At 36.3% G+C, this 27649-nt stretch overlaps 1 protein-coding gene across 3 annotated transcripts; it reads right to left on the reverse strand.

The window, feature by feature from the left end:
* Positions 1–829: 829 nt before the first annotated feature.
* Positions 830–27218, reverse strand: RFTN2 (raftlin family member 2). 3 transcript variants are annotated; one of them, XM_015634417.3, is made up of 10 exons: positions 26977–27218; positions 26383–26529; positions 21295–21478; positions 19281–19392; positions 17024–17336; positions 13920–14120; positions 11529–11650; positions 10270–10373; positions 4850–4928; positions 830–2227 (listed from the first exon to the last, which is right to left on the reverse strand). In XM_015634417.3, exons 2-10 carry the CDS (start codon positions 26519–26521, stop codon positions 1958–1960), a joined length of 1524 nt encoding a protein of 507 aa, XP_015489903.1. In that variant the 5' UTR covers positions 26522–26529; positions 26977–27218; the 3' UTR covers positions 830–1957. The 3 variants fall into 3 exon arrangements, with proteins under 3 accessions (XP_015489903.1, XP_015489901.1, XP_015489904.1); XM_015634415.3 differs by having other exon boundaries at positions 26383–26587; positions 26977–27217; XM_015634418.3 differs by lacking the exons at positions 26383–26529; positions 26977–27218 and adding an exon at positions 25506–25618.
* Positions 27219–27649: the final 431 nt, after the last annotated feature.

Below are 27649 nucleotides of genomic sequence, written 5' to 3' on the forward strand. Positions count from 1 at the left end.
ACCTCAGGATGCTGCTGGGAAAGCTGGGAGAAGAGCCTTTGCCAGAAGGGGTTTCTTATTGTACCTCTTATTGAAGGTCCTCCCGTCACTTCCCACAGCATCCATTGGGAAAAAGAAAGTTGAAGTTAAATCTCCAGAGCTATAGATTTTTTTGGAATAAAAGCCCCCAGCCTGCTACAAACAGTTAAGAGTTGCTCTTCCAAATAAAAAATAAACAAGTTTATCAGTAAGAATTTCATAAGTAAATCAGGAAGCAGCTCCAAAGCATTATTATTTCAAGCTCCTCCTATGCTAATTATTTCAGTAGAATGGCTTTTCCCCCTTCCCTGTAAAATTAAACTTTTTTTCTGTATTAATTAGTTTTACTTACTGAAATAAGCAGCTACTGCCCATGTTCCTTCTGCACAGCTCTGAGACTGCAGCAGAACCTCCACTATCCTGGCCATCTCCTGGGGTGCTTATTTGGAGTTAATTGTTGGTGTTCCCGTCACTGCATTAATCTGCCCACTGCATTTAGTGCCAGCATCTACCACTGTGGATTAGGCAGAGTCCCACAGCAGCTGGTGGGATGCCATCCATGGGGAATGGGGTGTTGTAGGTAAATGATTGATGACATCTATGTTTGCAGCACAGCACACAAAGACAGGTACCAAAATCCCTGGGTGATGTGTGTGCTGCACTGCAAACATGTTATGAATGCATTTGGTCAGTTGTGTTCTGACTTATTTTGACTGAATTATTTTGCACTAGTTTAAATATGATGAGCATTTATAATTTTTTTCTTTCTTCTAGAACTAAATTAAAAAGGCACATTGTAGTTATAATCACATTTACCTTCTGTGGATGCATGTTTATTTGACTTCTCTGTAGAACAGTTTCCAGACAGCAGCATAAAAGCGATTGCCATTTGCTTCTCTCCCCACAAAACCTTGCCAGCATTAACCTCCCTTAATGCAAGCAGCTCCTCCCCATAGCAAGGATGGAAGCACAGCAACTTGATTCTTTCCTCTGAACATCAAGTCTAGGATTTAATGCAGCTCAATACACTTTATCCAGTGTGAGATACATTTAGCTGAGACATTTTTATATATACATCCATCTAATACTGCCTATGAAGTTTAGTCTACATCCTCCTCCTATGCATTAGCAGCATCACTGTGCACACTGCTCTCAATGCTTCCTAGGGGACTTCTCAAACTACTTGTTTGCAGACTGCAAGTTATCTTTCAGGAGATGAGCAGTTTTTAATTTCCACTCATAAGAAGATTATGAACACATCATTATAGTACAAGCTATAAGCTCCTGGCTTACATGTACAAGGAACCCTGTGAAAACTGCATAGGTGAAGTTGTATTCTAGGAGCAAGTTACCTGCCTACAGCCTCCTGAGTTTTTCTGTCAATACCAAGTCTGAATGCAGCTTAAAATATTAACAGTCTAGTGTAAGACTTGACATTTCTCTAGGCTTTTGAACTTACACAAGGTAAATAAAGTGAAAATTACATTAAAACTTAACAACAGCCAGACAGTTCATTTTTCCACACCAATATTTACAACATCCTTAAAAACCCCAAACAACAAAACAACCAAACAAACCCAAAAACATTCCTCCAGCTTGTGGAAAATTCTAAACATCCTCATTCCTTTCTCTCTCACACAATTCAAACTGTCACTGTTTTGCAGCTTTTGCTTCCTTGCTTGTCAAAAGCATTAACAAGTTAGCAGAGCACCCAAGTCATGTAATTATACTACTAAAGACAGACAGAAAAACAAATTATTTTGCAGTAGTATTATTACTACAGTAGGATTAACACAACATGGAAAATGACAAAAATACAAAAGGACTTTGGGAAGAGTCATAGGATTATACCAATGCACTTAAAGTAGTGTAATTTTTTTTTTAAAAAATCCATTTGTGTGATTTATGTACATGTCCATTTGATGCAGTTACTTACTTATCACATACATGTGACCTGAGTGACTCCATCTTCCTGGTCAAATTGTCCATCATCCAGTTCCCTTAATACTCCATCACTGCTACTGAATCCTGGAAAGCCTCCATAATGGGAGGATCCCTCCTTGATCCAACATTGTTTAGAAGGAGATAGGTGAAACTCATCAGGTGGTTGCCCAGTTTCTACAGGGCATGAAGTAGCTGTGTCTGATCCAACACTTCTGCTGGACACTCTGCCTTTTTCTTCCCCAGTCACTTGTCTTAATGATTTCCTCTGAAAAACGAGAGGATGTTGAAATGTTAGCTTACTTAGGGGAAAACCAATCCAGCCAAACACTTTGTAATGACTCATGGAGAGATTTAGTGTAGCTGCATTTTTACACCGAGTGCAGTTCTCAATAAATGTGCCATTATCTGAGGAGGCAATTACAATTCCCATGGTAAATCTATGCAGATAGAAGGAAGATGCCATGACCAACAATATACAAAGAATTAAATGTTTTTATAAAAATGTTCGCAACAGTTTGATAAAGCTGTACAGCTGTGTCATCAGTGTCCATGGGACATTTTAAACAGAAGTTACAAAAAACAAAAAAACTCCACAAAAACAAACCCACCAGAATAAAAAACCTTAACCCCCTCTCCAAACATTGAAGTTTCTAGTGCAAAAGAGAATGCTTTCAAATTTCAATAGCTTGTTTTACACCTAAAATCTAGGTACTCAATGTACCTAGAGCTAGCAAACATTTTGGTAAAAAAAGCAGTAAAAGTATTTTTTTTTAAAAAAAAATAATTAAAATTATGGGGAAAACCAATGTAATTGGCAAAACAGAAGGAAAATGTAACTCTGCTAAACGTTTCAGCTTCAGCCCCAGTTACCTATTTATCCCAAGTAAATTACCTCAGCATACTGAAATTTCCTGGTGGAGAAGCAAACATTCAGTGGTACTGAAAAAGCACATTTTGTTCAGGTTTCAAATAGAAATCCCAATGTAAATGGCTGTAAATCAGCTATTCCTTGTTTACTTTGAGTATGTTTAATGCTTAAGTCAAATGTCAAATGTTTTCCATTCCAAGAAAATAAAACAACTACAAAACACATTTTATTTGTATAACCCAAGGCTGCTCATCACCCCAAAAGAGGGTGGAAGAATTTAAAAAGTGCTTCCTAGTTTTAATTTAGTCCATGTCTCAAAGATTCATCAGTTCCCCAGACTGAATGTTTTTACAGAACTGGTTTGTATTACATCTCTTGGCAGAATCCAACTTGTGACATACAGTTATGCTGCCTTTTAAGAGACATATAGTTAGAAGTAACTTTATGCCTTACCAAGGGAAAAATATCAGAAGTTCATGCCCTTATTATATCAGGAAAAGCGTTATTTTATGACTGCCATGATATTGCTTTATGTATTTACGATGTTGCTATCAAAAGCAGTGGTCCAAATCATACTTTCAGAAATGTATTGGGAAAAAAAGTAAAGGCTACACAGTCAGGCATGTGAGAGAAGTCAGAAAGTTTTAAAGATAAAAGCTGGAGATGCTTTTGACACAGAGGGAAAAATTTCCCCTGATTTAGAAGAGGATATGAAGGGAGAGGGATTAAGACACCGGGAAAGCAGACTGCACAGAACACTGAAGAGCAAAAGACCAAAAGCTCCAATGAAGAAATTAATCATCGCATACAGGAGCTATCTGGGAATTGAGACAGCGGCAGAGACAAAAACAATAAAACACAACTTGAACTGTGCATGTTGAAGGCAAGTTCTTCCAGGCATGGAAGTACTAATTATCAGGGGACACAGTGAGAAGGAAGTTAGGCTGTAGATAAGCAGAAGCCTGGAGAAGAACAAAAAAAGGAAGAGTATATTTTAGAAACACTAAACAAAGGAAAACACAGATGATGGCAACACTCTGAACAGACAGTAGAAAACACAGAGGAAGATAAAATACAAATGCAAGAAATTTAGAGACTTATAGAAGTATTCATACAGAGAGAGAAAGAAGCAGCTGGGTATCACTGCCATATAATTATATGCCATGAATGAGTTTGTAAAGCTCCTACTCCTCTGCTAGACATGAGTGAAAACACTTATCGTTTTTTCTAGCTGCTTAAGATTATCACAGGAAAGACATGTTGAATAAAGAAAGGCTGACCAGACACTGAAAACCAGAAATAACCAAAAATGTAAACCCATCACAGTATGTCAAAAGACCAGGCAAAAAAAAGCCCACCAGGAGTTCACCCCACTCTGGGCACAGCAGGATTTACTGCAGTACTGTGCAGATGCAGTAACTGTTGTGACACTGGACTTTGAGCAGAATGTGGAGACTGTCATCACTTAATCCTCAAAGCACTTGATACAACCACTGCTGAGGGAGCTCCACTCAAAAGAGACAAGGATTTGTTGAGGTTCAGCTGCAGGAATTTCAAAGCTTCTATCTCTGTCACACATTTTCGTGCAACAACAGCCCTTCAACCCTGGTAACCTGCAGATTACAGCAGCACATCTTAATAATCCTTTCTTCTAAAAATATGGAAGTAGATGTTTTGAAGGTCAAAATGGTTTTCTGTTTCACATACAAGAGATACAGGATTTTGATCAGAACTTTTAAGACTTCCTAAAGACTTCCAAGGAAATAGCCAACCTCATTCACCTGAGACACAGTAATTCCTTAGCACAAAACAGGTTTTCAGCATGCTTATGCTTTTCTCCATGGTTTAAAAAATAACAGCTGAGGAAAAAAATAATGTGATCCAGCTGCAAAAAACATCCACAAACTTGAACTTGTTAGAGGGGAAACCCTGTTCTGCTACTTTCTCCCTCTGCTAATTCTGAAGTCCAGTTTGTTTCTGTATCTTACCATTATGTAAAGTACTAAATATATTACTCACCTCTGGTGTCTGGACAGCAGAACTCCACATAACAGGTCTCTGAAGAAAAATGACTTGCTTTGTGGCCAGATTTCCTTCACTAAAAATTAAAGAAAATAGTTTCCATGTTTTAAAGGCAATAATTCTCACTAACATATTCAAAGTCAACTTTAAGGGGTGGTGTAAGGCCATGAATGAGGACAGACTACAGAGTATTATCTAGTTTATTTATTCCCCAACAGTTCTATAATGATATTTTTAAAAAATAGATACATAGAACTGGGTTAAGGTGATGCACATGAAAATATGGACAGACCAGTAACTTGTATTACCATGACTGGAGTTATCTAACATGTGTGCGCTTGAAAGTTTAAATATCAGAGCTCCCACTTTTAATCCACGTTTATGTCTGAGGCAAACTTTCACAAGTCTTTTTGTTAAACTTAATCTTCATTGTTAAATATGCAGCAACATATTACTACCAATTAATATCACAACAACCAGGTCCAGTCTTAACAGATCCATAGCTTCAGCAAATCTCTCAATACTTTGTGGTGTGAAACTTGCGAATTAACATTCTTTACTACTAAATAAAAGATGTAAAATGTCAGCTAACTGACACAGCAGGATAAGCTTGCTGCCTGATCACCTATGGATAGAGTAACCATAGGTAATTATTAAAATTAATAATTATTAAAATCAGTTTTAATAAGGTTTACATCAAGAATGAGATGAATGGCATCAGGTATTTTGTAAGAGGGAGGTACCAGCACAGGCAGGACAAGAGAATATTTTCGCAAGAAAAATAAAGAAGGGGGAAAAAAGAGCAAATTCAGTCCTGGAACTTTTACACATGCTAATATCCTTGTGGTAGACAAAGCAAAGGTGTTAGGTTTTTTTCCAAAAGGGAATACTAGAAACACCAAAGAGATGGGAGTTAATTTGAAGTATTTATGTTTCTACCTACTCTATCAATCATAAAATGGTGTTATTATACATAACATTACAGAAAGAACTACTAAAACAATGTAAGCTTTTACATCAGTGGGGATATGTGGGGATATGTCACAAGGTTAAACACCACAGACATGAAGTTAAGGTAAATGATGCATGTTTCACAACTGAAAATTATTTTGTATTTAAAATCAGGGACTTGCTCCAAGAAAAACCAAGGATTAAAATGGTTCCTATGAGCTCATAAGGGCTAACAGCCTGCCCTAGTAAACTTCTGGAAGTAAGCTCTGAGAAAGTACACAAACCAGCACTATTCTCTGCATAGACAGCCACTCAGATCAATAGTTAGTGATGGATTTACGAGTGTGTTTGGCCCCTCACAACCTTCCTTTTAGTGTCGCTGTACTCAGGTCATGGCATATCTTTGCATGTCTTCCCTGGATGAGAACAGAGAACTAAAACTCCAGCTTGTGGGAAAAACAAAAATGCAGGAGAACAAATTCATTCATTTCCTTAAGCCTAACAAGGCTTCCTGTTCCAAGTGTCCCTACCTCACTATTTGCATTCATTGAGAGAAAGAGTGCTTAGATTTTATGTCATTACAAGGAAATCTGCAATCCTGCAACCTTATTCCACTTGGCTAGGTATTTCTCTGTGCCTCAGTTATGTCTCTTTTGATCAACTGAAAAATATCTCTTCCAAGCAACAAGGCTGAGCACAGTCCCTGGCATGGGGAAGAGCCTAAGGCTTATTTTGTAACAGTGTCTGCATTCCTTCAGAGAAAAGGAAAAAACCCAAACATTAAGCTAGAGCTTGTACAAATTCTGCTAGAACAGAAAAAGGACACGATGGTGAGTGGACAAGAAGTAAATTAACAAATTTCTAAGTCTGACCTTATTAAAATGCCGCACACGACAAAGCTGCTATGAGCTTAATTCACAAAGAACTCAATGACAGTGGGATTTCCACAGAATTTAAATGAGAAAAAGTGCTTAGAGCAAGGGAAGCTCCATAGTTTCCCCTCTCATTTCTACATTCCCTCTTTGCCTCATAAGTCAGGGCATTTGAAAACATAGATTAAGTAGTGAGCCAGGATAAATTAATAACCATGAAGTCAGTGTTTTTGCACTGCATTGCCCACAGTCTGCCCTGCCCATTTTCAGGGACTACAGTAATCAGTGAAGGGAAATAAAGGTCACTGCAGAGTAAGGCTGCTGAAGCCTTTTTCCTGTCTCTTCTTTTAAGAGTGATGAAGAGCAACAGAGACTCTTTTGTTGAAACACCAGCCATTTGTTTGTCTGCTTATGCTGTACGGGCAAAAACTGCATCCTCTGACATGTGTATATTTAAGTCCTCTAAAACAACCATGAAGCTACAAGCTCTGCAGTACTGCCAATGGCTCTGGTTTTTACAGATCCATTTTCTAATACATGAATATTTGATATATAGAGCAATTAGAATAGATGTTCAACAAGATTTTCTGAAAATTAACAAAGGGAATAAGATAAATTATTTTAATGTATTCGGTTTTGGTGGTTTTTTTTTTTTTGTAGCTTTTGTTGTTGTTGGTTTTGTTTGCTTGTTTAATTTCTCAAAACTCTGCACTCCTTTGGAACTGGATAGCATCCAGACTTTCAGTTTTGAGACAGACATCAGCCACTAAGTGTCCTGGCTTAAAGGAGCCAGGACATTTTTCAACAAAAATTAAAAAAGCCTAAAAATAATTCTGATTTTCAACCACAAACACGTATGGACTTCTACAAACTCAAGGTAATTCCATACTAAAAACTGGAGTAGCACTAATTTACAAGCAAAGTATTTTTTAGACACTCACAAATGATCTGAGATGAGGGAAAGTTTTGCAATAAATTAGGAGAAAAGACGACAGAATAGAGGAAAGTACAGTACTTGTAAAAATGGGGATAATAGATAAAATTTTATTTAAATACTATGCAAAAATTCTATTCTAAAAATAAACATGAAAACATCATTTAGTCAGATCATCTCAAACTGTCGCTTATTTTGTTTTTTTCAGTGTTTCTGAAGCCTCTTAATATTCAGGCTGGGTTTTGAGGTCAGAGTTTCAAGTCTGGGGAAAAAAAACAGCTGTTGAGCAGCATAAAGTGTTCCTCTTTATTAAGACTTTTGCATTCCTAGGATAACCCTCCACCACCACAGTAATGGCATCTTTCACAGCAGACACACAGTAACCATCCAGGAATTTCTTCTCTTTAAATACCAACATCAATGCCTAAAAATAGTACTTATCAATCACTACTCAGTCTATCAGAACAGGAAGACATTCATTTTATGATTCTCATGAATTCTCAATCCCTAATTAGGAATTCTTGTCCATAAATTGCTTTTTTTCCTTTTTTAAAGCAAACTGAATTGCTGTATATGAGATATACTACGGGCACACAAAACATGATTCATCCTATTTCTTCCAAGAGTAGCTCACAAGCTACAATGGGATAACAAGCATTAGACAATTCATACAGACTTCTACTCAAGCATTTGGGCCAGAAAACAAATGTTTTTTATTAGGCTGAGTTACTCCAGTGTTGATACAAAATGAATCCAGTTTCAGATTTGGCCAGTATACAGCCCCTTTAGCATGAGCACTACTATTAATGCTCTGCTTGTTTCACATCTGGGATACAGCACTGTTTGAGACCTAAATATCTTCCTGGTACATCCTCACTGATTCAAGGAACAGCTCCAGCTTAATCAATCTGTTCATACTTCCTACAGCACTGCATCCTATTTTATTTTTTCTTACAGCACTTTTCCTCTTTTAGTTGGCTCTGCCTTTGCTTTGTGAACTCTGAGATACAAACCAGCACCATTTGATGTGCTGCAAGCCCAGGCTACACCCCCAGCGTGTCACTCAGCAGCTGCTCAGTACATTCCTTACCCTGTCGTCCAAACCCTGTGGGGATGGGTTCAGTTACATGGCTTGTGGGACACAAAAGGTTCCAAGTCAAATATTCCCTCATCCTATGACTCAGAACACACATGACTACTAAAATCTTCCCCCATTCTTCACCGGCATTCTTCAAAGATTGTACCCAGATTCGAAGACTTACTCTCAAGCGCCAAGATTTGGCCAAAATTTCAGCTGGTTATGAGAACCAGGCCCAGTAGTTCATATACCCTAAAAGTCACCATGTTCAAAGCTAATAAACTTAGACTACAAAATTATTGAAGAAATTAAAGGATAACCATTTGATTTATATTCTGGAAACTGCTTCTTCTTCCAGAAGAAACCAAAACTGAGACCCTCAAAAAAAAAAAAAAAAAAAAAAAAGCAACAGAACATGCCATATTTTACCACAACTTCTTTTAGCTTTGCATTTAACCAATTGGTTAAAATCAACTATTAGAAAAAACACTGCCAAAAAAACCCAACACCTATTTCCTGATCACAAAAGCCTCCTTCTTATACAGGGTAAGTTGATTTAATGATGTCAAATCACTTGACCAGAACTTCACTTTCTTGCAGCTGTTTTCTAAGAATCTTTCATTCACATCTTTTTCATGCTGTCTTAATTTAACACAGTGAGGTCTGGGATCCAAAGATTACTCGACTTATCCACTCTTTCCACAGTTGTTAATGAGTCCTAAGCCCTGCCTCAGTACATTTGTTTATTTTTTAAGCTTGGCAATCTTAATCTAATGGGTGGAGAACTTTAAAAAAAAATAAATTATGAGAAAAGAGGGGCATTAAGAATGCTTGGTCTAGTGCTTCATTTGCCACTTTTTAGCTGTGATGAAAGTCACAGTACCCTTTTTTGGGGGGAGGGGGGTGTTTATTTAAAAAAAAGAAAAAAAAAAAAAAAAAAAAAAAAAAAGGAAAAGAAAGTCTGGAACGTTATGAGGAATCCAGGCCTGCAATTTAGCTCTTCTTATGTAGAAAAGAGTCCCATTAATGCTCTAACTAAACATTACAGCTAGAGAACTGAAATCCAGGAGTCTGGTACTATATTTCAAGTGAACCATAGATTATTGTGTAATTATTTTCTAATACATGTGAACCATGTATTAGAAAAGAGGAAACAGCCCAATAACTTGCTGGATTAGCACATTCTCTGCCCTAATTTGCAACAAATACTCCATGACTGTCTTGTGACAACATATCATAGTCTAAATCAGTCATTCACCAAGGTCCTGAACTAGTGAAACATTTCAAGACTTGTTTCCAGTTGAAGCATGAGTAACCTCATTGCTGTGGACTGGGTATGTGATAAAAAGTTCCCTAAATAAAATCTTTCCTGTTTAGATTTACACAATGTATTTTAAATTTAGAATTAGACTTACTGAAATCAGTGAGCAGATGTGGCAAAGCACTCCATGAAAATACAACTTATAGTTCAAGCTTTACATACATTTAACATCATCAGCATTTTTCTTCCTTTTACATTTAAGTATTACTTGATAATTCTCAGACATGCACACCAAAAATCAATAATCAATAGTTTGGGTACCTGTCATGTCGTACAATTGGTGTAGGGAGGACACAGGTCAGGAGCCATCCAAACTCAGCCAGCGTGTGCAGTAAAGGTCCATAATCTGTTTTAATTTCACATCCCTACATTAATAATTATAAAAAGTAGTAAAGAGACTCTGTACAGGTTTTATTTGCATTTCTACACAATTCAAACACCTCCCCTTCTCACTTTTAATGAGATAATCCTTTGACATGACATCGAGCTGTTGTATGATGGAGATTCATTATTTCAAACTGAAAACAACTTGAAAAGTTCAAGACTACAAAATCCATGGAAAACAGAATTTATTAACATTAGGTATGAGCCCTGACTCATCGAGACATAATTCAAAGCACATCTCACTCATGAAACTTGTCACTTTGCTAAATTAGCTCCTAAAACTTCTTAAGCACCCATAATTAGGTGTCTCAATTGACATCTTTACTCTTTTTACTCCACATGTGAAAAATAAGCATCTCACTTAGCTACACACAAACCCATTTTGGTGGGATTTTTGGTGGCGGTCTTTTTTTTAAAATATACAAGTTTTTAGTTTGATGTTGATTTTTTTTCACATTGGTAAAAGCATTTATCACTGGATATTTCAATATCCAATTGATAATTTTGGATATCAAGTAAAAAAGTAAGACCTTAATCCAACAACTGCTTTCAGATGTCATTCATACCAATAATCCTAAACGATCAGAATATTTCTAAAGAGTAGTTTAAGTAATTTTATTGCTGTAACCTACTACAGCAGTAGATGTAAATTTATTAGGAAATCCAAGTTTGTCATATTTAGCAGAAAGATTTTCATAAAAATACATATCTAAAAACATACTGAATTAATTCACTATCAATTTTCTTTTATTGTTTTTCTAGTTCTAGCTATCTTCTCCCCCTGTTTTAAAAAATACTTCACACTATCAATGTGGCTTGTGCTTGCTGAAATGACACCTGAATTGGTCAGAAAGACACACAAAAAAACCCCAAGACATTTTCTTTGGTAGAATTTGTGGGCATGAACATTTACAAATGTCAAGCCAGAATTGCTCTGGAATATTTCTTTTATGTACAGTTACTAATGCCCACAAACCTGATTTAATTTTTATAATTTGGGTCTTTAGTTAAGCCTATGCAGGTGACGTCAGGAAGCCATCCCAAAAGTTTATGGAACACTAGAACCAGCAGCCTAAAGCAAAAAACAAAGAAAAATACAAGTAGGAAATAGCACTGCTAAATCATCATCTATTTACCTCAATGACTGTCCATTGTTCAACAACTATTGCATCATTTCCTTTCCTGTTAGAACCTGGAACTCCAGCACCTTCTTCTTCATAGATAAATAGTCCTTCTAAAGATTTGGGCAAATAATCCCCTGTGGACATAAACATAAGCATTAAATTTTAGGTTAATAGATTACCATGATGTACACAACATGTTTCTTTCTCACTGAACAGTCCTCTAAAATAAAATTAAATTACTCAGCAAACTCAAATTTGTGGTTATTTGTGGAACGTTCAAGTCAACTTACTGTTAAAATCCTTTTTTTCTATAAAAATCAAACAATGAACTACTTTCTCAAAAGCATTAACCCCTTCCATACTCCATTATGAATTCCAGTTTCCTGTATTCAGTGTATCTATTGCAGAGGATGGGCACAACCCTTTTTTTCTCAACTTCAATACTGTCCTCCTGACAAGATGTCGCTTTTGGCATGGTGGGAGAGAGCACAAAAAAGAGTGAACCATGAAGTGTAAAGCTCAACTACAGCTACTTAAATACACAAATGGCCACAGGAAGAGCCTGAAACAAGTAATTGTAGGAGAATTCCTGATGGGAAGGAAGTTTCAGAGCACAACTCCCTGACTCACATCTCAAAGCCTGGTAGCATCTGTTTGGCCCGAACTAAAGCTGTGCATCAAATATTGTTCATTTTCTGGTTTTGCTTCTCCTAACAGCCTTTGGGAAGCCTTTTGTGGAGATTTACCTTGATAAATTACTAACAAATTAAATTGGTACAGCAAAATTATGTAATCCTCAGAATATCAGCATTAAATCCCCTCCAATACTGGATGAGGTATGTTAGTGCCTGGGTATGAAAGACAGGGAGTTACTCATGCAGAGAAGAGCAGACAGCTCTCTCTGTGGGGAATGGGAAGACTGTAAAACTGTTGTTGGACAACAGCTGCAAAGATTAATTTCAACAGCTGCCAAAACCACCCTTCAGTGAACTGTAACAGATCTCCAGAGGGTTCTTTTCCAGCTCTAAAAAATCTCTACATTGAAAACTACAAGTCTGAATTTTCACCTCTTCACCAAAGGATATTTGGTTCTTCCATGAAAAGGAATAGTTTCAGAGTAGGAAAGGTGACTGCTACAGAATGTGGCATTAGACTGTTCATGTGCACAAAACATGCAGTTTGAGAGGGACTAGCTGCCAAATTCCATCAGAAGTAAATCTATGGTGATGAGCTTATGTGCCTCTGAGTCACTAGGTTTAGTGAAGAGCTACAGAAACACAGTGATTCACACTCAAAACCGTGGAGAGCAATGAAAACTGAAGAGCTGTCATTAGTGTCAGGCTTTTGTTTTTGAAAAATCATAATTTAACTTGCAAAACGTAAGATCTTTGCAGGTTTTTTAAAATGTAAGGCCTTCAATAATCCAAGCCTTGCAAAAGGATTGATGAGTGCATATTAAATCAAAATTATCAGAAAAAGCATAAGGCGTAGTAAATATAACAGCTACTCAAACTGACAGTAATTTTATCCTCCTCATATAATTAATGTAAAAAGCAGATGAAATAACTTCTGAAAGCCACTTTAATATGTAATTAATTATCTCTTGCACTTATTAATCATCCTGAGCATTGCAAGAAACTGTTTAAGGTCCCTGAAACCTTTTCAACAAACGTTTGACAAGACTTTTCTCCACTGCAACCCTATCTTCTGCAATACATTGCAATAATTAATTCTAAAGGAACATCAATAATTTGCAACTTAGTACAAACAAGCAAGTTTGTACTAAGAGAGGTACAATTCAACCAAAGCATCACCTTAGTGAAGTATAAAGTGTAGGTTTGCTATCAAACAACATTTGTTGTTTGAATTTATTAATCATGTCAGTTTATCTTGGTCTGTACCCCTAACACTAGGGTACTACCATTTTCTTCACTTTTTTTTTTCAAGTGATTGTACAACAGTAGCTATTTTTTTTTGCACACTTTTAACTTCTGGCTTTCAGACAAATCCAGTTCAAATGGAAATAAATCTCTCAATTACATATTTTACCAGAGTTTGAGTTCTAAACACTTTTCATCCCATTGTCTTTACCTTGAAAAAGCACAAACCAAAACAGAAGAACTAGTACAAAACATTTATTTTGTTATAAAGCTACTCTAGTTTGCTGCTTTGGAAATTGTCAATTTGATAAAACAAAGCAAAAATTTCAATTACTTAGGCTATTATAAATTTTTAGAATCTGATACCTAAAATGGAGTAATTTATTTTCTGGACAGTTACAGATCTATCTGGACATGTTTACATAAATATCCTCCCATTCAGAAGCAAAATATGATTTTTTTCAAGTTAGGTAGCTCTATGTAAACAAGAAAAAGCTTCATGATATCCTGGGACAGTACTCACCTTTAGAAGTTTCCCAGTGTACAAAAGAATCAACTAAGGCCAATCCTTGTTTATAATAAAATGTAGTTAATTCTAGCCAGTCTGCTTCCAGTGTACTAACAACTGGCCCCTTTCTTGTTACTTTCATAGACAAAACACCTTCATGGTAGGTCCAGCAGGTAGAATCATCATCAAAAACATTGAAGACTGTATAGAGCTTATCTAAGGAGAGAAAAAGGAATAATGAACCTCAAATATAGTGCTCCAAAATTAGCAATATTACCGCTCTCCTACTTTAATATAATTTTCTAATTCTAAGCAACAGTTTTAGTAACTGTTTCTTAATGTGGCTCTGGTAAAGACCTAAACATACCCAGGACAAGGTGTGAGGGGAGGTACACTCTGGGATATGAGGAAAATGTGAACTTATTACAGCTGGGCTTTCACTGAATTCTTCAGGTAGTTGGGGTTTGCATAAAGAAAACATACAAAGACTAAGAAAAAACCAGTGGAAATAGCCTTCATTTCTGCCACTTGTGGAACTTCTGGCTACAAATATTTGCAATTATAAAAACAAAAGTAAATTTTATAAGCTTGCAAATTTAAGAAATGCCTTGTACTGACTTCTACCCATTATTTTCTGAAGTTAAGTACCAGTGTAATTAGTTGCTTACTGGGACTTTCCAATAGTAATTGATGATCAGTGGAAGTTAAGGATAGAAAACCAACATATCCTCAAATAGTTTTTCCGTCTAGGTATTAATACAGTGCTGTAACAAAAACGGTCACAAGCAAGCACTCGTTAAAAACTAACATATCCATAGCATTTTAGGAAATCACTGGTACAAGTTATGAAATCCTAAGCATGTGTGTTCTACAAATACACTTGTGTGTCACTGGTGTAGAGAAGTAACACAAAGCAGTTGCCCAGAAATGTTCTCAGACTGCCTAATACTGCTGGGCACCCTAAATCAGTGCAAACCAACCTCTAAACATTGAAGTTTTCACACTGTCAAAACAAAGTAATTTACTTAGATGACCCCAGTTAAGATGTCAATCTCTCTCTAAGCTCCAGAAACAGAGAAATTTCCAAAATAGGATTTGTACTCTAAGTAATCTGAATCAGTATCTGGAAGAATCCCTCTCTGCTTTGAGAAGTGTTACTATCACCCACTGCAGGTGATATGAGGTGCCTAGAATAAGGAAAATTCAGAACAAAATCTTGAACTTTCAGGACGGGATGACTCCTTTTATACAATTTTATCACTTTCACAGGTGCTCACATCAGAATAGATGTGTTTCTATTCCCATATATTGAAGTGAGATCCCTTATTTTTCTGGAAAAAAAATTGTTTCCCAATACAACTATTCAATTCCTCACATCTTACAGAAATTTACCTCTGCAAGCAATGTATCATAGTCAAAATTCAATAGAATAGTTCAAAAAGCAACATAACAGTAAAAATTCATACTTATAATCCCCAAATCTGTAACTTGGACACAGTTTTGCCTCTTTTGAGCAAAGGTAAATGGAAGTGGCACACAGGCATAGCAGTATATACCTACACATATGTAACACTGCCTTGGAAAATTAACATCAGTATTTTTCAAAATGATGGTTACATAAAAAATAGACCAAGAAAGGTGGTTAAATTTCCAGAAGTTTTATCTTATCAATTTCAGTGATTTTCTATTTGACTAGTGTAGAGAAGCCTGGCATATCCTTGCCAAAGCTTTTTGAAGTTTCCTAAGAACACTGCATGCAGGGACTGCACTGGCTGCTGATCTACCTGGTCACACCAGCTTGCACAAACAATGCTCCTGAACAGAACCAAGAGTTTTCCCACTTCCTTAAAGGACTTCTATTCTGCTATATATAGAAAACCCACTACTTCAAGCTGTAAGAAAAGAGTTAAGTTTTAACAGATTATGCTATAAAGGCTTACTTGTAGAAAGACTGCTTTTACTCAAGTGTTAAAAATAAGAGGGCCATTGATTATCTCTGTGCTTAGAGTCATTCTCACAGTCTACAAAATGGAGAGGCTGCTTTAACAGGAAAGTGAAAACGTTGCTTTTGAGAGCAATTAAAACATGTCTGGCTCATCAAGGAATGCAGCCTGACATGAAAGTTTCATGTCGCCTGCTTTTCACACAATACTGTCTTGCATTAGTTCTCTTACTTAGATTTCTTCTTCCTTTCTTTCTTCTCCTCTTAGCAGCCAGAAAGCCTTAGAGTTTCAGTACCAGAAGTCAATGTTTCAGCCCATTTTCTACACAGACTACATCAAGCACCTCATTCTTCTACAACTGAGCTGTCTATCGTGGCACCAGCATTTTTTCAATTATGCTTTTCCTTCCTATACTTTTAATGCTTACTTTTCTCTAAGAAATTCATTTTGTAACAATTATTGTCTTCGATTTCATGGTCAATGCATTAATTTCAGTGATCTCTTTCAGGACACTTCTTGAAGGCACATTAACCAGAAAGAATCCATTATGAACGGATTTATTTGCTGTACGTTATGTGAGTTGCCTGGAAGCATGTAAAATTATGACTCTAGCTGGAAGGGGCTCTCTTTGTTGTCAGCTTTGAAACTGGAATCACAACATATACCTGGAAATCATTACATGTTTATAATTTCATAATGAGTAAAATTATGTGTGTATTGCAGAAAATATTTTATAACAATTGCATCCTTCCAAAATGAAGGATTTTTACTGTTACATGCTTATAATACACACATCAAGCAGAAAACCTTTCTGTTTGTACCACATTTCAAGCCACAATTACACTGTGGGCAATTTTGGAGGGTTTGTTTGTGGTTTTCTTTAAGTTGCAAAGTAGAATTCCGACAGTACATCTATAATAGTCTACAGGAAAACTGAAATGTCATTTAAATATATTACCACAGCTCACATACATAAAGCAAAAGGTAAGTATTCCTTCAGCTTCTTTTACTGGCAACTCTTTTAGAAATATGTATGCATTTACATACACATGTGTAGAAGCATCTTCCAAAACCAGTATTTGATACAATAGAAAATGCTGTTCCTCTATTTTTTCCAACACCTCAACACCTCAATAAAATACCTTATTTCTGCAACAAACAAGCAGCATTTATTACCATCTCCTCTTCGTGATTTAGAATGGCTGATTTCTTTTCCAAACTGGAAATCTGAATCCTCTAACAGTCTGCTTTCTCCATGCATTTCCTCCTCCATCCCACTCTCAGATGAGTGACCGCTCAATGTCCCTTCATTCCAGTTTTTATAGCTTTCATCAAAATTTTCTCTTCTGTGTTCCCTATTTCTTCTGCCCAGTGTTGAGTCCAGCTCTGCACCTCCATCTGTGCTTGTTCCATTACAGGCTTTAGGCTGAGAAAAATGTTGTGTTACAAATCCCACAAACTTCTTTCCTCTTCTAGCAGCTTCATTAACCTGCAATACAACATAAACTTAGCTGCAAGGTCATTTCAGAATTGCACACACTTTTTTTTCTTTGAAACTTGTACATACATAAACCTCTTTACTAAACTGCTGAGAACATAAAGGCATAACACTGTATTATAGAGGGGTGACTTGTCTTTGATGCTGCCCTTGCTTTGAAGTAAATGCAACTTTTCCAGCATATCTTTGGAGTCAGTCCAAGAAAGGTGGCCAACACTGGTACTGATTTCAGAGTACACAAAATCCATCATTTAGAACAAACCCAAAGTATTTTATTTAATTTGTTGTATTGATAAGCAGTATAGTAGAGCAATAAATAGTATTTCTCTAAATATGTGATGCCAGTCATACTAAAAATACTGACCTCCAATACTATAGAAGTATCTCTGTCATAAGCCATAGGTACCTTGGAGGCTACTCAGCTTTGTTATTACTGAGGACAGTGGAAGAGCAGAGAAAGGAGGGAGTTCAAAGCAAATGAAAATCCTCTTATTTCAGCCAGTGGTGTCTTCTCTGCACTGAAGTCTCAATACACAACTGTAACATCTGTGCCACCTGTGGGATGTGTCTGTTCTTGGAGGTGGTTTTTTTCCTGGTTTAAGGAATGCTGGCATTTAGGAAGGTAATCCCACTGACATCTTGTACTACAAGCTCCCCTGTGAAGTAAAGTCTTCACAGGTAAATACAGGAACTTCAGCTCAGAAAGACATCACATAGGAAGTACTGGATTAAGTGAGCACAGAGGAGGAAGGATTCACTTTACTCATATAAACTATTAATCCCCAAAGTGAATAAAAATCAAATGACTGATGGCACTGCAATCCCTTTTTAGTATCATGATCCTGACACTTCAGTCTATCTACTGCCATTAATTATGTACAGCAATGATACAATATGCCAATCACTGTGGTTAAATAAACAGAGCTGCTGCTTCAAGGACAACCAAAATAGTTTTAAATTTAATAAGCAACAGAGAAAAACAGACAATATGATAATCTTCTGCTGAAACACCACAAAGTCTTACTGTTTCAGATCTTGAAAAAAAAAATCTGACTAGATTGTTTTAATTAATTATTCAATTAATGGTTTATTATTATATTTATTATTAATTAATTTAATAGTTTTAAAACTGAGGGCATTAAAAAATCAAGTTATTCTCACACACTGCTTCTGTAACAGATATGCTTCCAAGACTCCATCGCTGCTCATTTCAAGTGTGTTTTTCCTTTAAATCTTTGTCTGGTACACTACACCACCAACATGGGACAGGTATACATATTATAAATGCATAATGTAATCACATTTTAAATTTGAAACACCTGACAAAGTCAAAATAAGCCATTTAGAAGATATAAACAACTCCTGAAATTTCAAAGATCATTAAAGATCTCCAATATGCTTTTTCTTCTACTACCCTCCTTGGCAACTAAAGCAAAAAGACATCACTAAGTCTTGTAATAGCAATAGCTTCCTGTTTCAGCAAGTCTTCAGTTTTGCAGAGGAAGTTAAACACAAAAAGAACCAGAACTATAACTTGCATTCCAGTAGAAGTTTACTGTAATTGTACAATGTTTTTAAAAGCTGTGCCAAGTAAATATTTGTTATAGTTCCTATACATGTTGTATTTTTTGTTAAAGAATGAAAAATCATTTCTTAGGTACTTAACTCAGAAAAACATAAAACTTCACATATCATAAAAGTATTTTATAAAGAGTAACTGAGCTTGGGCCTGATTCTACTTTCAGTGAAGACTTCCAAAGCTTTACAGGGATACTCAGTCTTACATTACAAAAAGCAACTCTTTTCTCACTTAGAGAAAAGTTTTATAGCTTCTATAAAATAAACACAAAACTAAAGCCACAAACACTAAATGTAGCTTACATGTATGACAGAAACAAAAATCTGAAGAGAGAAGTTAGAAAAAACTTCCATTACCTTCTCTAGCAGTTCTTTCACTACTTCATTTGTCAGTGTTTCATATGTTAAAGGACATTCCTCAATCACCAGCCTGGGGTGCCTTTGTCCTCTGGGTGCTGCGTGCTTCTGGCTAGAACACAGAAAGAAAGCAGTCTTTGTCAGGCGTTTGCTGCCAACTTGAGCAAATGCTTGCATATAGAATTCTTTTCTTTTGGAATAGTTATGAATGAAATCCTGACAATGCTTCTTCATACTTTTTAGAACTCAGTGGGTTTTGGTGTTTTGTTCTGTTTCTTACACAAAGTGGCAGGTACTGTGTGTTTCAATGCCAGGATAAGAATATTAATATTTAACAGGAATTTCATCTGAAGACCATGCAGAGAGATATTTTGGAAATTGAGCTTTACTGACAAACAGCTCTGCCTTTGTAATAAATAAATGCAAAAATCTCTGACAATGCAAAACACACAAATTTAAACTATAAATTTAGTAAGCACAAAGCAGGCTCAGTCTTGTAGAAAACACACCATGAATAGAAATGGTACTTTTACACTGTTAACATCCTGCTGCTTAGTTTTTGTAACTAAAGCAGAGCTGCAGCTGTTAAATGAAACAGTATAGGCAAATACTAGGAATACAATGCAAAAAAACCTACTGAGGGTTAAATAATGTTTAAACCTCTCATATTTAAGCTGACAAACTCTAAGTTCCACTTACAATTACAGAATAGTATTAATGTTTCATCTAAAGCCAGTTGTTATTAGTTAGACAATATTTAGCGTATGTCAGTGATATAATGGGATTTTATTTGATGCTTCCTTTGTATAATCATTTCATTTAGAGAAGAAAATCAATTAGACACATTCAAATATAATAGTTTACTTGCCAAACAGTAATTTGAAGTAGTTGTATTTGCCTACACCAAAACCAGCCTCAGTACATATGGCACCTGGGAAGGAAATTGGAACCTATGCCAGTTTCACACATAGGCTAGAGACCTCATCCTTCACCCATTCAAGGGCCAACAAAACAAAAACTTCCAAAGGATGCCACATCTACAGGGATAAGGCAAATTATGGGAGCTGCGTGCTGGCAATGCCAGCTCTTGGAAGCCTCAGCTCCAGGGCAAGCATTTTGCTTTCTTACTCAACCTTTTCCTCACAGGAACAGCATTCACCTTGTTTGCAGATGAATTTATAAAAGTTAAGTTGTATGAGCAGCAAATACTCTGAACAATGTTTGTTTAATCAAAGAGTTCGAGAATTTCTCTCGAATGTTTTACAAAAGCATTACTGGAGTGGCAGCAAGGCAGCTTCCAATTCACATCCTCTCAGCCCTCAAATAAAGGCAAGAACCTTTTTGCATCACATAAGGACTCAGGAGAGAAGGGAAAGCTTGACAGCTTTTAATGCTGCAAGAAATCCACTTTTCTAGTTATTCAAAATAATAACCAGGGGTTATCTTCTTTGCATTCAAAGGAACTAATGAATGGTAACATTGCTTTGTATTCTTTAGGATCACGTGGTGATTACAATGCAATAAAAACAAGAACAATAAGCAAGACTATGGATCTGGAACATAAACAAGCTCTTGCCTTCCCCTCAGTGTCAAAAGCAAGCTTTTGTATGAACTCTGATTCAGAATGATGATTCCCTTCTTAATAACGAAAAAGCCCAAACTATCCCTGACAAATTAATTCAGAAACCATTTTCTCTAGGAAAGGAGAAAAGTTTTGAAAACCAAGAAAAAACACAAGATAGTTTAAAGCAGCTTATTACTCTCCTAGTATTTTGGTTAATCTTTTATTCGCTGCAAGTTCTAAGACAGATGATATCACACTTTAGATTTTTGTCAGGATATTTACTAAGGCAAAGGAAACATTAGCTTATTGTGTGCTTAGCATTAATTAAAAGCATTACTAACTGGCTAATCTGAGGTGCTCATTTCAAATGGATAAGTTACGGATGTTGAGCAGTCCACTTAAAAATGGCTTCAGTAAAGGATCAGTGTATTCAAGCTGTTCCACTGTTACCTTAGTTTTAATCGTGAGAGTACCACTCGATACATGTGACTTGCAGGGAAATTCCTTCTCCGTCCAATTGGCAGCATAATGGGATGTACAGCTCCTACAACATAGCCTTTGCTGTAAAATTCTTCCACCCGAGGTGCTATATCCAACACAGAGCTGATCTTGATAACTTCTGGATTTGAGGAAGCTAAGAAGCATTGAAAGCAGAAGAGAAGCACATGATACTGTGTACGTCTATAAACATTTTGGGTGAGTTCCTTTTATGTAAACCACACAAAATTTATCCCAAGGCTTTTAATAAAAAACTACTGTTCTATTTATACAAGAAAAAGCAGATTCATGGATGATTCAACACTATTCAACTACTTCAAGCACCTATTTTTACAGCTTAATATGATCTATTTTTAAAATACTTGGCAATGTTTTCAGCTTTAAATCAGCTTGGCAGACCTTGATCAGAGCTGTGTTAACATGTAAACACATAATAGGGCTGAACTTAACAAAACAACTATTTTGTCTAGCCAAAGCCTTAAACATACTGATGCAGTATCCCTCAACTCTAGTTTTGAGGTAAATTCCCATGTAACAGATCTAAGCCTACGACAATTGATTTGTTTCCATCAATTTTTTAATTTTTTTTCCCTTAAAAGTGATCTGTGGAGTATCAGTTGACACTTTGACAGTTCCAGTTCCTTTCTTCAACAGACTTATGTATCACTTAAGTAATCTTGTGCTCTCACTGGTTTCTGACAAGCATCCCTCTCAGCATGTGCAAGCATTTTATATCAATAGGCATCACCTGGATAATACATTAGTGTTAGGGAAAACAACAGAGATAAAGGGAAAACTTCTTGGAAAACCTTTTTTGAATGGTCCACAGCTTTCGCAGAGAGAAAGGGAAGATTCCACACTGGTAACAGATGACATACTCTGCTCCAGTCAATCTGATGGGTCAGTAACTCCTGTTTCTCTCAAGTACAGCTGAAACTCTAGATGCTCTCAGAAAGCAGGAAATCAACACTCATACACAAACAGCAGCAGAAGAGTACACCAGCACAGATTTGCCAAAGCTTTCATCCTTTGCACTTAGGAGCTCTGATGACAAAACTGCCTAGCTGGAAATCTCTTGGTCTATTGGTGACCCCTGCTCCAAGCAGTCTACTTGTCTGGATTCTGATGAGTTCCTCTTTGTAGGACTTTCTATGCATTAAGACCAGTGGACCATCTGCATTAAAAGATGCCTCAATCAAAACTAAGTGACCTCGCAACACTTTTTTCAAGATACAAACAACTTTAACATGCTGCCTTGAACATTCCCTTTCAAACAATATAACTGAAATTAATTAAATACACTAACTCTCCTTTGGTTCTGTAATTAAAAAAATGTATAAAATAAAACAAATACCATCACAAATCTCTCATCACTTTGTTCATTTTTTTTTATTCCTACCTTTTCCTGACTATCTACATTATAGTGCAGGTTGGTAGTAGCAAGGAATTTAAGGACCTAAGACCCAGCAAGTCACTAAGTTTCTCTCTTCTACTGTTTTAAACTATCATAAACCAGAGTCATGACTCCTTAGTTTGCAAGAATATTTTATCCTAATAAACTGAATTAGAACTCTGCTGATTCACAAGTAATGTTTTGTAAAACCTGTGCTTTCCCACTATAAAATGAGGATAATATTAACATACTTACACTTATGGAGAGCTTTAAAAAAAAAAAACCCACAAAAAACCCACAAGCCATCAGAAACTAGTATTTTACAATACTCAAATGCTTTTTAATACCCATTTCTACTAATGGAACAATGGAATGGTGGCCTACTTTCTTATCATTGTAAAAACCTTAACAGAAAAGCAACCAAGAGGAACCAAAACAATTTATAACATGGGAAACACACTACCAAAAATTATCACCAACATACATGTTGATGGTTTATTGCTGATAACCAGCAAATTCAACCAATTAAACTAAACTGTCAATCATTCCAGTCATAAGGACATGGCTATTGCACTTTATTTTTAAGCAGACAGTGTATCACAGCTCCCCTTTTGTAAACAGAAGATATTTTGTCATCAGCAGTACCTCCATCCCATGATTCCACTCACTGTAAATCCAAGAGATGCATGTATTGAGAAGTAACTACTCCATAGCCCACAGACCAAAAAAGAAGGAATGATGCAATATAATCATCACTTCCCTGATTTTATAAATGTCTTAAACCCTTTTTCTTAAAAATCATTTCCTTCCTGATGTGGTCTCAACAGGCAGCCAAAATATTGTAGCAATAACAATTCCAGCTAACTTTCTAGCTGTACTGTAAGCCTCAGATGCAGGATACTGAAGATGGTGACAAAACAGCTATTTCATACTTATTCATAGTGGTATTCAGAGTGACAAGAGCTTGACAGCATGGCATCTTAGTAGGCTGCATCAGTATTTCTTCTTTTCCCTAATAGAAATGTAATAGATAAAGCATAGGGATTCTGCTTAGTAGAAATACATAAACTATCCCTATTTTCTGGTTAAACTGATTTCAAAAAATAGCAGCTGTTTGTGTGATTTGGATATATCTCATGACTGAGACCTTGGAATTTACAGTCACTGACCAACATCTAAAATTACACTTCAGAATCCACTGCTCCCTCTTCTTTGGACTATTCTGTTCTACCAAAATAAGATTGCCTTTAATTCTCTTGTTTAGGATTCCCCAGATGGAAATCATCCTCCATGGAATTCAAAGCTAATTTTCACAGTAGGGATAGGAGCATTTTGGGGACCAGGAAGGGAGAAGCCAAGGTTCAGTGCACAGCTAATAACTAGTTAGGATGCACAGGGACTCCAGCCAGTAAATTCAGACTAGAGCATGGTTGACCTAATCTGCATCATGGCCTGGGAGAAGATCAAGGACTGCTGAAAGTTTCCCCAGCAAGCTCATTTTGACTTCACATTGCACATACCTGATAAAGCACAGAAAAAGGCAAATTGAATTGAAGTAACACAACTATGCTTGCTATACTTTTATCATGATGCATGAAATGGTTTACAGTAAGATCTTAAAATACTATTAAGTGTATATTTTCTCTATTTGGTGCAAGATCCAGTGGAAAGAAATCACTTGGGAACACAGAAATATTCTATGCAGAGGCAGACTTTGCTCTGGAAGTAGGCAAGGCAGAATGAGTGCCATAAATACACAACTTGACAGCAGAGCAAAAACTTTGGTCTGAAGTGATAAAGGGCTCTCAGTTTCATTTAGCCAAAGGTATTCAAATAGCAACAAGTACATGAGCAAGCTGACTGAAGTAGAAGGAAAAAAGAAAAAAAACCTCAATATATTCTCCACAGTACTTGAGCCAAGCCTCCCATTTCAGTAACACTCAGAATTGAAAAATGCCTCCAAGACAGCATATACACACACCATGTTTTTTTTTTTCTGTATTCATCTTAGCTCTAAAAAACAGAGACTTAAAAAAATATTTTAAGGTTATAGACACACATAGCTAGAACCATTCAACAGAAAGATACTTGTGTTTACAAATCCCTTTAGTTCAAGTGAGAAACCTAAAAAAGAGTGAGGCAAGTATCTGAAACTGAACTCAGTTATTTAACATTTATTAAATGTTAAATAGCAATCCTGATTATCAGACAAAACAAGAGAAAATTAATCTTTACTACTGTACTGCTAGTTTATAAAAACAGAGGATACACCTTTAATTGCACTTGTTTGATGGGCTTTTACTTAAAAAGTCACAGCCACCTTAAAAACAAATAATTTACACAACACTACTAGAAACTGTAACTCGAAAACACAGCAAAACTATCTGGAACAGAGGCCATTTAAGAACACTGAATGATCTTCAGTTTCCAAAAAAATTATTCTTTCTGTATCACTAGATTAGTAGGTAATCAATGTATGCACTAGGCAGCCTAGCTTTATTTCCAACATCTTACCACTACTTACTCAACAGTTTTGTTTCTTCAAAAGGCAGAAGCTAATGAGAAACTTTGTGTAAATAAACAGAACACAATTAGTTTTCCAGTACTATAACCTAGCAGAATATATCTTCTATTAGTATCCTGCAGTTTTTAAATTAAAAGACTCTTGTATTTTAAATAAAAATATTACAACAGTTAAAACTAATCAGAAGCCAAGTTTTGTTTATGAAAAAGCTCCTGTAATTGCAGTAAGACCTGCACTTACACTTACTTGCATTCAACCCTTCTAGTAACAGCATTTACTTCAAATCCTTGTTATTAAGCATTTCCAGTAGACTGGGTTGTTACAAAATGCAAGTTACTATAAAGTGACTGCAAAACTGAGCTGTCTGTTCTCTGAGGGCAGCCATCTGGGCTTGTTTATGTTTTCAACTTTGTGGAACAGGGACTTGCTCTGTTAGAGATGGGACACCCTCGGGAAGGAAGTATCCCACAGAGCACTGTCTGCCTCTAGCTATGCATACAGATTTTGTTTCATTTCAGTCACAATTTCAAAAGACTATTCAACAACTACAAGCAAAGCATTTGGAAAAAAAAGTAAGACGAAACTCAGACTCTTATAGAAACATCTACCAAGAGACTGCGGTGGGCGTAAGAGGGGAAGTTACTCCTGATACATAACTAAGGAACAGACTTACTTCTGCATAAAGTAACAAGGACAATGACAGCCTGTTTTTGGAAGTTGAGTGCATTTAAAAAATTGTTATTCAATTAAGGCTCAGGCACAGTGCATTTTCTGAACCGTCACAGTGAATTCAGACAACCATTATTCAAAGTGAGTATGGATGGCAGTATCTGACTCACAGGAAACTAGGAAAAATCTCTTAACAGTTTTTATCCAGCTTCCTTAATGAGGACAGTTGTGTAATTTGGAGGGTTTAGTTGTTAAAAATACTTCAGCAGTTTCCATTGTAATTTTATACAAGTAAGAACCTTCGTCATGATTTGTGTTTCAAAATAAAAGTCTTACATTTTGGCCAGCTTTTATAAAAGTACCTAACATTTACTGTAAGTCAAACAAGACAAAACTAAGCTAAATCCTGTTTCTTCTTATTTCAAAACAGTAAAGATACAGCATAAAAAAATACCTTCTAAAGAAAAATCCAGCAATACATATTCATAAGCAGAATCCGTCTTTGTCTCAACTTGTGGTCTTTTCAGTGTAGAGAAGATTTTTCCAGGGCTGCTATCATCTGGGTCTTCCAGCTTTCTCAGTCCGCACCCCATGGCAAGATCTGCAAATGATTAAGTCGCAGGAAAAGGTGGGGGGAGCAGCAAGATCTGTCGCTCTTACTACAGGGAAAAAAAAGGAACCAAATAATTCCCCTTGATTTTTTTCTATTAGCTGTAAATCCAAACAGAGAAAAAGTCTGGTTCCCACACCAAAAAGCAAAGGTACTTTCCATTCATTTTTAACATAGAAGCAGTAAGTTCGTGATGATTTCAAGCTACACACTTGGTTAAGAGTAGGCTTGATTTCGCAGCAACATTAGAGCAGCTCCAAACTAGCAGAGATTTTCCATGCCACGTCAATTTACAGCCAGCCCCTATCAGTGCTCTCTTGCAGAGGACACCAATAGTGCTTTGTTTGTCCTTCTAGACTGACCGAGTAAGGGGGGGCGAGGAGGGGGGGGGAAGAAGAACTGAAAAAGAAAGTTAGAAACTTGTCTGTCATTACTTACCTCCAGAAGTTCCCAACTGCAGTAGAAAGTCAGACAGGAAAAAAGCAAGTTAGTCAGAATGAAAGAATGAGAAAAGAGCCTCAACATGGTTGGAGACGAAAATCACTTCCAGAAAGGAAGTCAGCTTCAAGAGGAAATTGCTTCTGGCATCTCAAAGGGTAGAAAGGCAAATGAAAAGCTGTTTAGTCCTTATTTTAGATTTCAGAGCTGGCTCCTATTTCCTTTCTACAGGGACTTTCCTCCAGAGGAAAAAAAAAAAACCAACATATGAACACAGTGTAACAATGTAAAAATAAGTAGTAATTTCTTACCCAGAAAAATCATAAGAATCTTCATCATGAAAATTAACTCAGGTAACTGGTGTTGCAAAACACCAAAAAAAATTACACTGAAATTACCTCATTTCATGTGGGAAAGACTTTTTCAACACTGTATATGAATAAAGTTACGAAATTTTGTTTTCCATTACTCCTGGGTATTAAACAAACAGAATCCTTTGCTCCTCTGTTAAACTCACTTTAGCTGGTAAAGCCACAGACTTTCAACACTGCTTTCTATGTAAACTTTTCTTTAGGGCCTAAAAATGCACTATAATTTTAAGGGCTCTCATTACTCTTCTATTAACCATTGCAAGTCACTTGTAACTTTTATTACACCTGATGCAGAGCGCAAA

The sequence above is a fragment of the Parus major genome, chromosome 7 (genome assembly GCF_001522545.3).
Source record: "Parus major isolate Abel chromosome 7, Parus_major1.1, whole genome shotgun sequence".
Classification (NCBI taxonomy): Eukaryota; Metazoa; Chordata; class Aves; order Passeriformes; family Paridae; genus Parus; species Parus major.

Excerpts from the sequence above, each read along its gene's own strand:
- RFTN2 (XM_015634417.3), bottom strand. The coding sequence starts at position 26,521 with ATGGGGTGCGGACTGAGAAAGCTGGAAGACCCAGATGATAGCAGCCCT. Across the intron at positions 21,479-26,382 it reads GCTGGATTTTTCTTTAGAAG|CTTCCTCAAATCCAGAAGTT; the intron begins GTATTTTTTTAT and ends AATGCTTCTTAG. Across the intron at positions 11,651-13,919 it reads ACACTGGGAAACTTCTAAAG|GGGATTATTTGCCCAAATCT; the intron begins GTGAGTACTGTC and ends TTATGTCCACAG.